Genomic DNA, 19,525 nt, shown 5'->3' with positions numbered 1-19,525 from the left:
TAAATATGGATTTAAAGAAAGTTAAAAAATCATAAATATGTAATAGTGTATGCACGTGATTTTGAAAACGCGTTAGATATCGAAAAGTAAAGGTTAAGCTCATATTTGCGACCAAAAGCCATGACCGATTTGTTAAAACGCAAATCCTGACTTGAAATACTAGAGCACTATTATACAGGCGTTTCATCTTAATGTCCTTGTCGTACTATCTTGACAATTTTGTTAGTTATATATAATACGAGGGATGTAGATAACATTAACTAGTCGAGAATAGTTGGCAATAAAGTTCGAAACAGGTAAATATAGTTCTATCCGATTATATAAGATTTTTTCTTCTTTCCGCAAAATTTATTCTTGGATTTCTATTAATTTAATTTGATACTTTTGGCATGAAATTATGAACAGCTTACAGTTTATTATCAAAAATCGAGAGAAATGTAAATACCAGCTAAATTATTTTGAAGAAGCAGTAAATATTGCTGTCTGTCTCTACTGCTAGAAAAATTGAGGAAGAGATATGAAGCAACATATCAATACTTTAAGAAATAGTGCCAAACACAGACTGCTACTGCAGTTTCAGAAACGTTGCTTTTGGTGTTTTTTCACGAAACATCCGTAGATCCTTTAAGTCTCCTTTAACCTTATGGTGTGAATATTCCATGCTGAATCTACCCTTTTTACCAATAAAAACAGATATTTCCAAGTATCCAAACATCGAACATAAATACGAATAATGTTCATAATTATTCTAATATTGATAATCATACCACTTATTATTAATCAAGAGTGGTGAGTTGGTTCACGATCCTTTTTCATAATGGTTACTTGCGTCCTTCAAACCAGTATCAAAATGCTTTGTTCGTAGGAGGAGTAGGAGTAGGAGTAGTTTATGTTAAAAGATAGAAAAAATTTTTCGTAAAAAAAAAATTTGGCTATTCTTGCATGGAATTAGCGAGAATAAAAAAGTTTTACAAAAAGACATCGCAAAAATTGATTTTTTCCAAGTGTGGCCTTGTTATATCGTAAATAATGAGGTGTTGGGCGGATGTAATTTGGGCGCTAAAGGATTAATGTACTTTTTACAACATGTAAACTAGGCGCCAAGACCGAAGAGTCATTTTAATCCTATGTGTATTTTGGGCGCTAACCGACTGAAGTACATGATTTATGAAATACAGTTATTTATTAAATCACCGAAATTTATAATAAGATATATTTTTGTATTTTTAGATTTTCCTATAAGAGAAATGACCTATTATCACCTATCGCCTATAATTATAAATATTTCTTCGTACATATACTACATCGGTCGTTGTCATGGTCTGTGGCAAATTGGAACTCAATTCCCTGCGAATAATCTTCGATGGTTTTTCGGATATATCATCCTCTGCCTTGCGCTTACAAGAATTTGAAAGTATTGTCCTATTTAATTTCTTCACGTCTGCTTCATGGTTGTGATTTAAATTTTTTCTGGAAATTGTAAATTCAGGACCAACAGTAAATACGTTGGCAGAACATTTTACATTCTTTTTCACGCACCTCCAATACAATTCTCTACTTTTCAAAACTTTATCGTTAAAAAACGCAAAATTTTCTAAGATTAGAAGAGTTTTACCATGCGAACTTTTCACTATTTGAGCCATTTCAATAATGTAAAGTACCTATACGACACAACAACTGAATCTGATCTTAGGTAAGAAAACTAGTCAACCCCCTATCTACTGGGTATTTCCAAAATATGTTAAGTACCTACTTAAAAATCTATCAACTTTCCCTCTATTGGGTTATTTTATGACTCGACCTACCTGCACTTCTTAACGCCGAAAATACATGTCGGATTATCTACCCTTCTTGGTCAGACAGGTAAAGAAGGATGGTTAGCGCCCAAATTACACCCGCCGGAGATGTTCGACCAATTCCATTTAAAGGCTGGGAATAATTAAATTTTTATGCTTTCGTTGAAAAAAGTATCGTATGCACTTCGGGAGAAATATATTATTTCGTCTCGGACGATTATTACCCTCGCTCCTCTCGGCAAACAAATTTCTTCCTCGATAAAAAACACCCTTTTCTCTCCTTAAAGTGCATAATATACTATTTTCTCAACGCACACATAGAAAAGACTGTAAACTTTTGCGGGGCAAGTTCGCTTTATATATACTTTCATCTGCAAAACATTCATTTCTCCGTCAGCATTGAATTAGCATTTATCTAGCATTTAATTATTAAGAACCTATTGAGGCCAACCATCTTACTTATTCCGCAGGATTCAATTAACATTGATCGAGCACTTAAGAATTAAGGACTTAGCAAGGAGGGCACATTTGTCAGTAATTATTCGGCAATAATAGTGAGAAAACTCGGTAAAAGTAATTTCTTTCGTGATGTCTCCGAAAGATTCGTTTTTACCCAGCTATTTAAGGGCATAACCATTTGGTTATTTAGGACCTATCGAAGCTACACAAATTAATAATTTCTTATTTAATTATACCTTGGTAATGATAATGTTCTGCTGAGAAAATTCGGAAAAAATCATTTATTTTGCGACGTTTTTCCCAAAAATATAAAATATAATTTCTCAATAGTTTCTATTTTCTTAATCGTTAATCACAAATTGTTATACTTAACAGGACCGTAATGAAATGAATTTAAAGAACCATGTTCATTCTTTAGTCGATTGCCTTTCATTTGAGTTCCACCCAAACAGTCGCCGTCTAGAGAATAGATGTGTTGTCAATCAGTCATCCTCGGATAGCGCTCTCGTTGAATTGCGTGTGTGTTAATTTCCTCACTTGCTGTTGTGCCTGCCTTTTAATTTATTTATATCTGAAGAGTTATCGCAATTGAATCTATTGACACCAATTACTTCGAAAAAGTTTTTAAAAAAATTGCAGGATCGATTTGCTGAGAGATTCGAGCAGTTCAAAACAAAAGAAGTACTCTCGCATTCATAATAAATCTTCTCAACACAAATGTATATGTGGGCTTGTGGAGTGGCAAGTTAACAAAATTCAGAAGGAAGCTGGAGGAGTTGGAAATTCAGAAATTTGTGCACTTTGCGCAGCACAAGTGATCAGCTCTAAAACATTCGCAAATTGAATTAATTGAAACAGTTTCCAGAATGCTACGATGGTGTGAAAAAAATGTAATATAGAGAGCTGACATATTCCTACGAGGAAAGTAAAGCTGCTAGTCGACTTACAAATACAAAAATCTTGATGCCATATCTAATGAAACTTTCAAAAGATGTGTAAAACTTATGACTCCATAGATTTTACGATTTCTATTTGTTTTTATATGAATAAATATTATTACGTAATCAAAGACGTTTATTTTAAATCAGAAGTCAAATTTCTCGCTATTCCATTTCAAAAGGTTGCCGACCCCTGCCCTAGAATGTCAGCTATTATGACGACATCATCATAAGCTTCTGGTAGTTGATTATGAAGGAACCAAATCATTTCCAGTTTTCCGTCTTTATTTGTCCAACCGAAATGCACTGAATTCCATGAAAGTTCTGCAGAACACAATAAGAAACGAAAACTTTGTTCATTCACGCATTGTTATGATCAGCTGTGATGGAAGTCTATGAGGACGATATGAGAGAGTGAGAGCAACAGAAAAAGTGAGAAGGGCAAAGTAGTGTGAAGTACAAAATACGAGTACATAGTTCTTAAATGCTGATTTAAGAATTTTAGCTATTTCGGTTTGTATTATTCTCGTGATCCTGCAAAATTAAAAATTATCACGCCGGAGAATGTTCAGTTGATTATTTTTACAACTCCCATTCATTATGTCAAATACACTTTTTCTGATTGTGATTAACTTACCTTGCGTTAATATGGCGCGTTTGTATTTTTTTACCAATCTGACCGACTGACCTAGATATTGCACCTTATAAACTTTACTTCATTAGGTGCAAGGTTACCCACGCTTTCGAGTGACTCCCAATATCCCCGCTGCTATTCTACTACAGCAGGACCTCTTTAATTCGAACTCTGAAAATTTCCTCCCCATTCGTATTCGTGGAGCGTTCGGATTATAGCATAGAGAATCTATAGGATATATTTTATGAAATGTAACTAATCTTTGTCTCGTAATTCACGTAAAAGCGGTTTTTCTGGCAGAGATATTCACTTGGTCAAGCCCATACAAGATATGTATTTTGGCCAGAGACCGTGCTTGAATTGGAAACGCTATTGGCTCAACGTGAGATATTCATGTGTTAATTGATTATATTCAGCATCAGAAAAGTTTCTATTAACGAAAAAAATTGAAGAAATCTTATCTTTGAGGTCAAAGTTAACTTAAATCCAATGAGAAAACAGCTTCTTTCATAGTGGTCTTCTTAGGATATCGGATACAGTACATTCAGATTCCAATGCCCTTTATGCGAAAACTTTAAGCAAACGTTTTTTCTCCTAATTCATCATTATGTTTTGAATAACGTTTTGGTCCATTGGCTGAATGGGCGCTGTGAAATTAGAAAGCATGTATAAAACTGAAATTTTTATCAGTGAATCACAGGTTTTCATCAAGCGGATGCATTATCATCATTTCTTTGCCCCATGTAATGTAGAGGTAGTTTCCTTTCAGATGCAAAGGTACGTGGCTTTTGTGCTTTACCAATGATCAACAAAGGTAGTTTGTACGTCCCAATAGCATTCGCACAGGGTATGAAAGTTATTCTTTTGTTAGAAATTTAAGAACCTGCGGCTTTAATTTTTAAGTCAAAGGCGTTTTGTCTGGTATCGTTTTCCAATACAAACCAGACTCATCCGCATTATAGATTTGCCCTGCGGATAAATCTTTCTCCTGGATAATATCCATGCATTTGTCCTAGAATTATTGTACGGCGTCCTCGTTATTTGACAACTTTTTACCGGTTATTTTGAGTTGACTTATTCCGTCTTTCATTTCAAATTTTTCCATCCAACGTTTTTTGACAGAAAAATCTCCTCTCCCAAGTCTTTCATAAAAGTATTTCGACTTCTTTATCAAAATATCTCATGATAAACTTTTTTTCGTCAGTGTTCTTTTTCGGACGTTTTTGATGTCTTTCGAGTACCTAGACCTTTTTCAGTTCGTACAACATAAGATCGTATTTGTTCTTATTTTTCTTAATATAACAATGATAAATTTGTCCACACCATATTTCTGCTTAAGAGAACTAAAAGAAATACATTCCTTGAATTAATCCAAAATCTCGCATTTCTCAGAAACAGTTAAGGTAATGTGTTTACTTTTCTTTAACGTCGAAGCCATGATGTAAAAACTCCAATAACAAATGCGTATGATACCTACTGGACATTCGGTAAATAACTGGCGTGACAAGTGGAAACGCGAGCGGTGGGTCGTTTGGATTACAGATATGTTCGGATCAGAAGAGGTACAGGATTAATTTGAATAGCAATACGAGGAATTTTTATATGTATCTAATAGTCAACATCAAGATTTTAGAGGGGGATCAAACGAAAATGCTGGTTGTAAACTTAATATTGAGTCTGTAATTTTTTTCTAAGTTGTATTAAGAGTTTGCTCTAATATATGTAAAAGATAAAATAAAAAGGACAGTTTTTATAAATTGAACCTTTGGGTACAATCTATATACTTAAAAAATAGATGATAAATATCTGTATTGGAAATACTAATTTTTTTCATACAATTTATTTGTGCCACTTTATTCGAATTTCATAATATGATTTACCCGAAATTTTCTAATTTTTTGAGATAAAGCGTAAAACGCACATATATCAAATAGTTTTGATAAATTATTTACCAAAACTTATTATTGAGCGACACCTGAATACCTATTAAACGACTTCTGTGTACTTTTTCCTTCTTCCAAAACTCACTTCAATGGGTCCATTCTTAGTTGATAAAATAATGAATACTAAGGTCGATTTTTGCGAAGACTGTCGGATAACTTTTTAACTATTCTTTTCGTTCAGTTTAATAAATTAAATTATGTTTATGGCATAAACAGAATAACTTCAATTACATACAAGTTAATTGCGCATTCTAAATTGAAACTATCAGTCTGATTCGTTGTTGACGTTTGTCGAAATATCTAATGAAACTAGAATGACACGAGAATATTAGAAGTGACAGCAAAAACTGTCATTTTTTACAGTTAGACATGGAAAACATCCATTGTGTGCCGTTATTGTTTATTGTAAAATACGTTTTTGTGATCAAGAAAATTATATAATAAATTAAGATCTAAGTAAAATTAATCCTAAATGTAGGATGTATATTTTGTAAAAGACTTAGTATTTAACCTCAAAAGTTTGTATTTGTGCATAAAATATTCTTATTTTTTTGTGGTAATTATGGTGCTCATTTCAATCAACTGTTTAATATAGATAAATAACGTCAGATCCTGTTTGAACTTTCTAAAAAAAAATTAGATAAAAGTAATACGCTTTCATACAAAATATTTGAGATAAAATATAATAGATTACTGAACACACTGTTTACACCACCAATACACCAACACTCACAATTACACTGTCTGACGCGCGTTTCGATAACCAAGTTATCGTCTTCAGGGATTAAAGGTAAACTGTTCAGTTCACTTTACCTTCGGTCTCTTCGCGACATACAAGTTTCAAGAAGTTTTATTCATATTTGAAGCTTCATATACTCTTGACTTATATTTAATTTAATAAAAAAAATTATTTTTGTAAATTAACGGAAAGGCTAGAGTCAGTCTTTATATTTTAGAAACTCAACGAGATCAGATGTGACACATATCTTGTAGATGATTTTCTAATTGTTTTTGAAACAAAAAAACTGGTGACCTTCACATCGCAATAAATAATTGCCAACAGTAAATTATTTGAACAAGCATCATAAACATAGATATTTAACAGAAACCAGATACTAACAAAATATAAAAATTGCTGAGGTTAATATTAATTTTTTCTAAAGACTCATTTGTTTTTTTAAAAAACGTTCTCTGAATGATGAGTCAATGCTGTTGTTTTTATAAAGATCTTATTTCATGAGCGGAAACAAGCTACTTCGACAGATTTTACAGATAGTATACGAGAGAGGTTTGCTACTACGTTGATTCTTAGTTTCCGCCATATTTTTTATGTCACCTGTCAAATTTTGACAGAAGTCTTACAGATATATTAGTTTCAATATTTATATGAAGTATACTATTTGCGTGGCATGAAATCGGACAAGATGATGATCTCCTGTTTGCAATAATTTCTTTCTAGGTTGGACATAACACATTTTCTAATGGCATATATATCTGCATGAAAAATGCTTTGTTGCCCAAGCTTTCAGAGTGTTTGGTTCTAGGCTTGTACACTGCTATTCCAGCTCTGTCTGCTGGAGTCATCCGTATACCATTTGATGGTATTTCTGTTCATTTATATTATGGTGTTTTGACCTTTTGTTTCTACAACTTAGTTTTGAGGTAAACTTTTTCTCAAAGCTAAACTTTTCCGGTATTTCGTCCTGAGGCATATCCCAGATTTGATCATGTTTTTAGGACGATTTTTTTCTGCAGACTAATTCTAGTACCTCAAACCACTGCTCCATATGTGATTATTGGTGTCACAATGGCCGTGTACATCCACAGTAGGATCTTGATATGAGATATATATGTTCGAGATAACATTCAGTCCCACCGATCCACACCACGTTTTTGTATACTCCACATAATGGGGATGCAACTCTTCTTTGTGGACATCTTGTATTTGCAGTAATAAAAATGGTATCTTGCCGTACTTTCATTTCTGCTGTATTAGTGGATAGTAGTTGTGTTGTTCCATCTAACTGGAGGTTGTCCCATCTATTCCTGTCAAGTCTAAGGTTCTTTTGACAGCTTCAAGTTGAGTATTTTAAAATGAACCTTGTATGTCTAAAAATTTACATACTACGTTTCCTTTATTCGTCAGAGCATTCTGAATTCCGTTTGTCAATTAGTACGGTCTCCGAAAATTCGCATGTTTGGTATGCATATTGAAAGTATGGAGTGGTTTTAACTTCAGTGTCTGTTCTAATATAAATATTAACAGCTTTTTCCATCGTTTTTAGTAGAAACGATTTGAGGCGGTTTCCGTCTTTCCTATTTTTGGTATGAAGGTTACTTTAACCAGTCTACAATACTCTGATATAGATACCAGCTCTAAACTGCTTCGATTGAAGCAGATCAAGTGTGGCACGATTTTTTCCTGCACACAAACAAAGAACTGGGAAGATTCCGACCACTCCTGGCCATGGTTTCTCTAATAGCTTTGTTCTGGCTTTTTCAGTACCTGTATAGTTGTATTGATTTTACCCTTTGCCAAAACCATATGGAATCTTGCAGACGTAATATCCTACCAGAATATTCTGAAGCTTTGCCGCTTTTCTTTTCAATTCCTGTATTGCGGCAGCGAGTTTCCTGATATAGCTCGACCTAGGAACACTTTGCTCTATCGAAGAGGTGTCTCAAACTTATACAGTGCTGCTTCCACCAGAAAATCGAGAATTTTTTAACTCTTATAAGAGTCATTTTACGTATTCGGAGACACATTGTACATAAAATTTTATTCAAAACACGTTTTGAAATGGATTCAATAGCGATAAATATATTACGGACGTATTAATATAGTAGAATCAATATATCCTTTGATAAGCACTGTTGAATCAATTCAACTATTTTATACGATACTTTCGTGTAAGAATGTATACTAGTACTACAAACGTGTCTCATGATTTAATAATGTGAGTATGTGTGTCAGTTTCATTACATATCATACGAGTAGTCTCTTGCATATACAATTTTTTAATTCACTTCAAATATATTGAGATATAAAAACAAGAGGAGGTTGTATTAAGTAATTTTCATTAACTAGAGAATTAGATATTCGACTTAATTTTTTGCCAGTCTTTTGATACCTGCATGAGTTACAAATAGAATTAGATCCGTTGAAAAGTTTTGATTTTGAAATAAAAGCACTTTAGTTGAAAAAAAAAAAATAGGTTGGCACCTTATTCCCTAAGGAGTTTTTTCTCGGCTTCTTCGTAAGCACCAGTATAGTTACAGGTGGGCTGTAAATTTTGTAGGCTAGCATAGTTTCGGCAATAACCTCTTCATCGGCGCAAATTTTTGGTCCAGCGAGGTTCCTCTTAAAGTCTGAGAACAGATAAAGTCTCTGGAGGCCAGATCTGGAGAATACGAAACAATTCGAAGCTGAACTATTCAATTTTACCATCGTTTCCATTGAATCGTGCACGGTGTATGAAATAGCAGTTTATCTTCTTCAAACGATTGCGTTTTTCCGCGATATTGTGAGTTTGAAACATTTAATACAATGACTCAAGCAGTTCATTATTGAACATTTCAACGACTTAAGTTATACAAAGTAATATAGTAAAAAGTTTAACAAATTATTACTAAGTTTACCCTGATGTGGTACCAGCCTCATTCAACATATTTTGACGGACACTTTCAGACATACACATATGATTCTCCTTGCCGCCTTACTTCACACGAACATCAAATGAGGCTCAACCAATCAGGAAAACCAATGTTACTGATTCGATATACACGCGCAGTTTAAATGCATCGGTCCGAGTCAAGTTTGATCAGACCATATATACACTCAACAGCAAAAAACCTTACACACCTTTATAATTTTGTTAAATATATCAATCTTCCTAATTAAAGGTAAGAATTGGTTAATTTATAAATTGTGAGACATTAAAGAAATTAAATTATGAACGTATTCCACCAGCAAAGCATCCCGCTTTTGACGAAGAGCAATTTGATGTTGATTTATATCACTAGGAGGACGATGACGATATGTAACACTCCTTCCTAAATTGCCATACAAATGATTTATATGATGCATATCGAGAGATCGTACAGACCAGTACAAAACTGTGATTCCCATTTGCACCATATATTCAGTAACAATTCTGGCGGTATATGGACGAGCATTATCCTGCATAGAATGACTTTTGTCAAACAAAAACAGTTCAATTTGGGCGTGGAAGTTGCTCCCACCCTAAAACATAACTCATCTTTTGGAAGGCCGTTTCTGCAAGTTATCTTCGTAGGAATAATTTATTCATACAATTCACACAACTCAATTTTCTCTTCTTTATGTTCCCATATTTTTTATCACCACATATTTGTTGGGTCTGTGTAATATCCAAATCCAAATTTTATTGGGTATATTAATTACGTTTATGATTTACAAATACATTTTCATATTTCGTACTTTCTAATTTTTAACGAAAAAAAGTAGGTCTTGGAAACACATCTTCAAAAACACAAGACTTTGCAATCGCTGCACAGCACCTTTGTTTAACCATACTTAAAATGGAGATAAATACAGTTTCAGGACAACTGGTACAGCACGGAGTTACTCTTGCATATTTTAAAAGATTGTAGCTACATAATTCAGTGAATAGAGAACACTATAATCCAAATTTAAGATAATATGGAGTTACACACATTTCTGGTTTTACCGATGATATTTTGTAAGCTCAACGAATAGTTTCAATCATTGTCATTATAAATAACATTGAATATCCATTAATGATAATAAAAATACTAAAAAAATCTCAGTAATGGATATGACGTTAAAAATATTCGAAAAACGAAAACGAACCTCATACACAATGGTGAGTGATTTATTAAAAAGTTGTTTGAACAGAAAAAAATGTATGCTATCAATTATGTGAAAGTAAATGAATAGATTCATGACTTTTATTAAGAACGACACGAATGCAAATAAAATTATGGAAACCAGGGAAAACCTGTCTCTCCTATAAACTGTATATAGCAAACAACTGTATTAGAAGAATGAAAATTCAACGAACTCGTTATATTATGGAAATATAAGTAGGACATTAATATTGAAAAGCGCAAGTTAGTGTGTATTCTGACTCATCAAACCATTTAAATTTACAACATCCTCTGTTATAAAATAAAGAGCACCCAACACATATTCAATCCTTACATCCAACAGCAGAACTCGAATAATTATCAATTTAATATTCTTCGTCTAATATAATAACTGTTAAAGGCATTAGATACAATAAGATACTAAAAGATGGTGGTTAATTAATTAAAGTTAATTTAGACTTATAAACATTCAAATGCAATAGTATTTATATGATGATAAACAAATTTTTGTACCTAGTAGATTTATTAGGCACTAACATTGATATTGATTTTTTTTATCGTATTTTCTGTGTAACTGGTGCGAGTTCGAGTTCTGATAAATTTATTTTCAGTTGACCAAGTTATAGTACTCATAACAAGAAAAACTTAAATTTTAAGAATTTCAGATTGAAATATTAAAATGAATTGAGACTACAATTTAAAAGAAATGTAGTTTGAAAAAAACCAAAAAACACGCTTTCATATCATATGAAACTATGAAGTGAAAAATAAATAAAGCACATGGAACTAGAAAGTTGAAAATATTTTTTTAAATAAGCTTAAAACAATAATGAATTAAAAAACTAGTTCATTCCTTACTGTTTATCTACTGCTTATTTTAAAAAAGTATTTTTGAACATTTTTGTTTGATGTGCTTCAAAAGTGTGTTTTCCTAAGTTTTTCCAAACTATATTTATTTTCCACTTTTTAGTTCAATCTATTGTCAAAAATAAAGTTTTCGTCGTTAGTATTGTGAATCTCCAACAGAGGACAGACAATTGTTAAATTTGTTTTGATGTAAAGAGAAAATTTGCAATTATAATTTCTAAAAAAATTTGCCGAAAAAAAAACAATTTCTTTTTACAGCGTGAGTGGAATTTGAACCATGACCATCGAATCAGGAGGTTAACGCCTCAGTCCGCTCGGTTAACGACCGCAATTCACACACTAGCTCAGAAACCCATATACAGGTGAAGCTAATATAAGTTTGTTAATAATCATCTCTTATCTCCAAAACTCCATTATAACAGATCAATATAGGCGTCCCGGAGAAACCACGTTATAGTCTATTCTTATTAATGAGAGAGTAATAAAATGAAGCATTTTCATAAATATATTGGATTATAGGGTGTACACTTATGTTTTTACCTAATTAACCTGTTTATAACTTCCAAACAGCTGAGGTAGAAAATTGCAATTATTTCTTAAATGTTTTATTTTTTCACAAGGTATGAAAAACATTGTGTCATACTGGTTATAAAAGTAAAGGGATTTAAACTTTGATTTTGAAACAACTTTACGTTTATAAAGAATAATTCTAATATAAAAACTCTTCAGTATAAGTAGAGTTACTTCATATAAATCAGAACCGGAAGATAAACTGTCGTAACCAATATTTGCAATGAGTGTCTCGATCATTTCATCAGTAGTATTGTCCAACTTCCACATTTTCTCTTTATGTTTAATCATATGATAAACTGCCTTTTACCAGTTTTGAAGCTTAACATTATTTATAGGCTTCAAAACAACTATTTAACTTCACTCATTTTAAAAGGATTATTTTTTCGTGAAACTTCTTCCTTTATCTGTGCCCGAACCAGTTCAATCAGGTTTAGTTCGCAATCATATGGTGGAGATCTAACTACCATCTTCCCAAGATTTTCTGCAATCTCATGTTTTTTTTAATTTTTCTATATGAAAAGAATACAGAGCATACTCACAGCACCGGGATGGAACTGAATATAAATTGAATATATCCAATTCTGTAACTCTTTTTTTAACTACTTGGTTGTGGCCAAGTCAATAATTCTCCTTTGACAAAACCGTTTGAACTGCCGATGTGTATTTACTATTATCAGTCTGCGCCCATTTTCGGTTGGTGGATTTGAATCAGTAGATAAATTATTTGAAAAAGCCTGTCTTCGACCTGTAACAGTTTTATCTTACCAAAATTTGTTTGGTGTATGTGGAATCATTAATCATGCTTTATCTAAATGACATATATTTCTATTTTGGTTTCTCATTTATTTGGTAGTGGTACATACTACAATACAGTTTCTTTCTTTCAAAATAGACTTTCCGGAATGGTTTTTCCAGCGAAAACCTATTTCTTTTAAAAGTTAAAACTATCTGTATATGGCAAAATACTTATAGTAAAATCATGAAAATTTCTACGTTTGGGTTTTTAACTAAAATATAGTTAATAATAAAATAAGTCGACTGTAACTTTTTTATTTCAAAACGGCACACTCTGTGTATTAATATATTTTTGAAATCTAAGTAAAATTTTAGTATACTTGTGTCAAAGAACCTTTTTCGAAAAATGCATACTTTTTGATTATTGATTTTTTTGTGAAAAATTTTTACCGTTGCAGACCCTTATAAATTATTTTTTTACGACGATATCCTTAAAGATATGAAAATGGTTTCTATTCGGTTGCTTTTAGCAAGGTCAGACGTATTCGAATATATATTGCAAAATTTTTCATTTTATAACGGTGTGTATAGTAAGTATTCAAAGTTTAACTTCATATATGTATATCAAATTTAATTATTTTTTTAAATAGAACCACCCGGTTTTTTCTATTTTAATGCATTCAGGGGTAAAAAATAAGAAAAATTCATGTATACTTACTATACCTATACCTAAACCTTACCGTTATCCAGATATTAAATGTTTTCTGTAAATTTTTAGAGATGCAGGTGTGGTCTAAATTTTATTTTGACCTGTTGATACAAGTACTAAGAGATAAAAAAGTTTTTTTCTTTATCTTGTCAACAAAGTCTGTAAAAAAATCAAATCAAATTGTATTTACTAATCCTATTCCAACTTTTTTTATGTATACTTTTAGTATAACTTTTTCCATTCTTCTGTCCAGCTTATGGTTATGAAAGACCAAAAAATCCCGAAAATTTGTATTAACTCGGACACAAATATGAAAATTTTAGGAAATATTTAGATTATTCTGTAATGATATATTTTTGTTTCAGATTCGACAAAATTTCACGATAGTTACAATCTGAACTACGTTCAGTTTTCTGGAAGATAATTAGTTTATTCTTCATGCATATCCCAAGATGTTAACATTTTCTATTATTATTTTATTGTCTTCATTATCTCTTAGCTTAGGATTGTTGGAAGGACCAAATATATGTACCACACAGGAAACGTAAGTTGATATTATATTTTTATTTTATTTATCGAAATCTTTTTCTTTGAATTTCTTATATTAGTCAACGCTATATACATTGATAAGTGTAGGAGATTGCGGCTTTGCCAGTTAATCATCCAGTTTTCATTTACAAATAGATTTATCTCCGACCTAATATGTTTGACGTAAAGCTTTTTATTGGGAACTTTGTGGAATTTGGTTGAATTTGTATAGTTCTGATATGGGATCCTTTCTCTCTGCAGGGCTATCTACCACTTTTGATTTTTATTACTATTTTGTGTGTTAATTCGTCCATGATATTTATTTAATTGTATAATACATTTTAGATGTTTATTAATTGTTACCTAAAAGTTATCAACGGTTTATCCCCTCATAAGTATTTTGCACTAAAGTTCAATAATACTAAACTATTTTCAAGCTAAAATGCCGAAAAGTTTTAAAACCGCGAACTTAAGTAACTTATCAATGGCGTTGCTCATAAGAATTAATAGTAGACAGTCATTTGAGGGGAATAGAGAACTTTTAAAGCCCAAAAAAATAGACAACTGAAACAACCCGTCATCTGATCGCATTTACCAATCTATACAGGAAAGTATGATCGGGTTAACCCCTGAATTCTCGAAAACTAATCCGGATCACGTTCATTGTTGTTCGGAAACTGATCGAGTAAATCGGATCGTAGTCACATGTAGTCATATCTTTCTACCTAGATTGACCGGTGGGTAAATGCAATCAGCTGACGGAAATTTGTCTATGATTTTTTGTACTTTTAAACTTATTTATTCCCATTAAATGGCTGTCTGCTACTGATTCTCATCAATCCTGATGAGCAGAATACAACTAAATAAATATCATGGAAGAATTAACCCACAAAAAGCGATAGAAATCAAAAGTTCTTGTAGATTATGTTTTTAATTTGAAATTTCCATCGAGAATTGAACGAAATGTTCAGGGACAGTTATCTAAATCTCGTTCTGGGTTAAGATCTGCAATCAGCTTTCAAGTGATCTACCTGAACCCGGGTTATAGATTCTGAAAAGACCTTATGCCTTAATGAACTCGAACAGTTTCTGAACAACAATGATCGTGTCCGTGTTTGTTTTCGAACATTAAGATCATTATTAGGTTAACCCGATCAAAGTTTCCGAAAAGTCTACCTTTATTGAATATTATAATTGCCTAATGAGTATACGAAGTATTGATATTTTAAGATATTCACTTGCGGTCTAATGATCGCAAATAAAAGAATTTCAGCCTATGTTGATCATAAAATTGTACAACTTGCACAATCTATATTTTTATTTGTATTTAGAAAATAGACTAAGAGATCATCAATACGTTAAAAAAAATAATACCACGTTAACAAACGATGATATATCAACAAAAACATAAATTCAATTAAAAAGATTAAAAAAATTTTTGAAACGGAATGTAATACAAGAAAAAGCTATAAATGATAATAAAGACTGTTTCAAAATTAGTTTATTAAATAATTTTTAAGTCTTTATATACACTTAAAGAAAAGTCAAAACGTCAATTTTTATCTATCTTAAAAATTTTTTGAAAACTAATTTTGAAATAGTAGAGATCTAAAATCAAGAACATTTTACTTGAGCGGGAATTTGTTACGTCAGTTTCTATTTTATAAACTATAAAGAAGACAGTATGGAATATGTCCTTCATCTGTATATTAACTATTCTTACATCTAACAAATTGTTTACACTAATATTGGGGTTATATCTAACGGAGTACAGTCAATACACGACCGCACCGGACATGAACAGATCTCTTGAAAATAAAGAGAGATGTTCAAGAAGTGGTCTTCTGTAATGGAGAATTGCACGATCTTGTTGAGAATTTTGGCAAATAATAAGGTCGTGAGTAAGTAAGCAAAGTCAGTAAGTGACCGTTCATCGGTAGAAGGTATTGGAAAATTAGTTAATTATACGATTTGTCAACTTAATATAGACTGCATTTAGTTTATTGTTTGTTTATTAAAAGTAGGGTTCTATTGATCGATTGACTGTCGTTACATATTTTTCTCTCTATAATTTTACTGACTGAGGTAGACCCCTCCCATATCTAAGGAGGGAGAATAAAACCCAGTTTGTTTTATATTTCTATGTTTAGAACATAGAACAGGTGACAGCACAGGAATCAAGTTGGCTTACAGACATGGCATACCTCAATTCGTCCAAAAAAATTATATGTTAATGCTTTCACGCGAAATTTTACCGCATGCTCTTCATATGATTATATAGAACATATAAATTCATTACACCAAACATTTAGTTAACAACAAACAGAATACATTACTGGAATTGAAAAGATCTGAGAATTTCGATTTCCTTGAAAAACCGAAAGTACGTTATAATTTTATGTAAAGATGAACAAAATTTTGACTCTTATAGGAAGTGCGAGGGCGATTTGATCAAGGCATTTTTTATGAATTTGGAGCCACATCAGGTATATATGGCGGACGAGGCAATAAATCGCAACGCAGTTCGGCTAATTTGCCTTCAATAATAGTACATGAATTCACAAGTTTGAATGTTTAATTCTAGCGAACTTTTGATAAGTATTAAGAAAGCGGGGTAGATATTCAACAACATCCGTGTTCATGTGACCAATGTTAAAAGTAGACAACCACTTTCAAATAATTTCACAGGATTTTCAATAAAATAACTTTTTTTGGTATCTTGTCCATATTTACTCAACAACCTCTGAAAAGTCTCCCGTTTTACTGTCCTTGTATATGCTCTGAAATTCATTGAAAGCCATTGTAGAATCACACCATTCTGGTTTACAATTAAAAAAAGATACTTTTGGTTCCGGCGTCATTGTGTTTCTTCAGTACAAGGTTTTCGTTCTGCGTTAAATTGAAGAGTTCTTCATTTGCTCTCGATTTGATTATGTGCATTTTATTCCTTTTTGTATTTAAAAAAAATGGAAGGAAATGTCAATATGCACAGAAAACAATATAGTTCATAACAATAAAGATTATTCATTTTTCAGTGTCAAAAGGTTTGCGGAAAGAATTTTAATGCGCTGCAATGAAAATATACTCGCAGCGGATACCTTCCGTTGGTGTTTTATCAATAAATGTAGTTTAATACGCAAAAATTGTTTTGTTATATACTGGGTGTTCTAAGTAAATGTATGAAGGCAAAATACGTTATTCATTTGACAAGATAAATGGAAAATAGAAAAGCTTTTATGCCATTGAAGTACATCCCCACATATTATTTTATAACTGTATATATTCTTTGAAATTTGCGTATCATTATATTCAGAATACATCGATATTATATATTTGATATTGTATCTATAATAAAAAAACATTTTATGGAATATTAATATCGACTAAAACTCGGATGTAATTGAAAAAACGAAGAAAAAACTTACAGCATAAATACAAAATTATACCTTTAAAACGCGTTGAAAGCGTTCTGGTGTATACTACTTAAATTACAGCTTTTTTTTTTGTAAAAAGCAGGCACAAGAGGGTAAACCCTATTACACTCGAGTCGTTGGAGTGGTGTCTGCCTATGGATATTGAACTTTCGTAGGTTGCAATATTCGGGAAAGTCGTACCTTAGCAGCTGATTCCACAGGCTTGCCTTTCTCTTCAGAAAGGAGTCCTGATAAATTGACGTTATGGGATGTCTGCAGCAGAATTCGGTGTTCATTAGCCACGTCTGCATGTCGAGTAGGTCTAGGAAATACTGCTTTAGCTGGACAGCTGCAAAGAGCGTCTGCCGTGGTAGTATCGCTAAAACAGATTCAGGTATGCATATGAACCCGAAAGCAATAATCGACTTTCAAACGAGTCAAATAGCCAACCACAGTTGTTCGCACATGAAGCATTTCGAAGCAAATGATCGCCTGTTTTTTCGGAATAACTGGACATGTCGCCACAGTTCTATTAGAGCAACGTATAACGGTCAATTCTGAATAGTACACCAACGTTTTATTGTGAGAAGTTTTAAAAAACTCAGGGAAACCAATCGCAGAAGACGAATCATTGATCACCACCATAATGCGAGCTCTCACACACCAGTTCAAACATGCTTCTTTTTGAACAGTCAAAACATCGAATTGATGGGCCGTCCGTCGTACAGTCCTTGTTTGACACTCAATGATTTCGTCAAAGTCTTTTTACATCTGAATAAACAGTTGATACGTTCAAATCACATATTTTGGAGGTACCTCAATCGGAATGGAAAAAATGTTTCGACAATTGGTTCAAACGCATGGGAAAGTGTATCTTGATAGAAAATATTTGGAAAACAATAAAGCCATATTCAATTATAAATATTTGTTTTTCTTTGTCTATCTTAAAACTTAAGTAGCAACCCTCTATTTATCTAAAATTAGTTATATTCAATTTAAATCTGCATGAGTAATATTTTGTTTCTTTTTATGGTTTTCCGCTTTACTTTGAAAAATTTCCGTAAGTGTAGCTATTAAGGATGCTTTGTAAAACATCTCTTCCTATATTCTTAGCCTACTATAGAATCAAACAAAATTTCAATGTCAAAAAATTTTATTACTCAACATATTCTCCTCTTACTTGGATACATTTACTACAGCGAACCTGCAACGACCCTTCAAAAAAAATTTTCTTCTTGCTCTGCAAACCAGATCTTCACAGCTTTTATTACCTTCTCGTTGGAAGAAAATTTACGACCTTTCAACTTTTCTTTCAGTTGAGGAGAAATGATAGTCTAACGGAGCCGAATCTGGTGAATAAGGGGGATGTTCTAGTAATTCAAACCCTAAGTCACGAATTTTTTGCATGGTAACATGAGATTTGTGTGCAGGGGCGTTATCCTGCAAAAACAAAACACCTTTGGATAGCTTTCCGCGTCTTTATCCAAAAAATCAATCATGATTACTCCATGGCAATCCCAAAAAACTGAATCAAGAACTTTTTCATCAGATTTTTGGGCACGAAACTTCTTAGGTCTTGGAGAACCAGATCGAACGCGATGCTTCTACCCTTGCACACTTTTGGTCAACATTCAAACATTTGAGGATCCATTTTGCAGCAAATTTTCTCATGTTCAAATTGACATGAACTATATGATGAACATGTTCGTATGAAATATTCAGTGCTTCAGATATCCGTTTTAACCCAATTCAACGCTCTGATAAAATCATGTCATGAACTGCATCAATATTTGTGGGGACTGACACAGTAACTGGCCTTCCCGATCGGACATCATCATTCAATAGAAAATTTACCTCTTTTGAAGCTTGCAGTCCAATTTTTCACGGTCGCATACGAAGAACATTGATCACCAAAAGTATTAAGCATATCTTCGTAAATCTGCTTACCTCATAACCCTTTTAAATACAGGTACTTGATGATGGCTCGATACTCCAATTTTTCGATTTTCACCAATTCGGTGGACATCTTTTTTCTTTTAATTTATTGCGTAACTCTGGTTT

At 32.4% G+C, this 19,525-nt stretch overlaps 1 protein-coding gene across 6 annotated transcripts in view; it reads left to right on the top strand.

The window, feature by feature from the left end:
• The window catches only part of LOC130896643 (protein draper), an 83,196-nt gene that overhangs the window by 11,900 nt on the left and 51,771 nt on the right, over positions 1 to 19,525 (top strand). For all 6 annotated transcript variants that reach the window (XM_057804852.1, XM_057804856.1, XM_057804854.1 and 3 more), the window contains exon 2: positions 13,889 to 14,067. In XM_057804852.1, the coding sequence (XP_057660835.1) occupies positions 13,976 to 14,067 (92 nt within the window). In that variant the 5' untranslated portion in view covers positions 13,889 to 13,975. The remainder of the gene's footprint in view (positions 1 to 13,888; positions 14,068 to 19,525) is intronic.

Source organism: Diorhabda carinulata, chromosome 7 (genome assembly GCF_026250575.1).
Source record: "Diorhabda carinulata isolate Delta chromosome 7, icDioCari1.1, whole genome shotgun sequence".
NCBI lineage: Eukaryota > Metazoa > Arthropoda > Insecta > Coleoptera > Chrysomelidae > Diorhabda > Diorhabda carinulata.
This window is presented reverse-complemented; position numbering and strand designations above follow the sequence as displayed.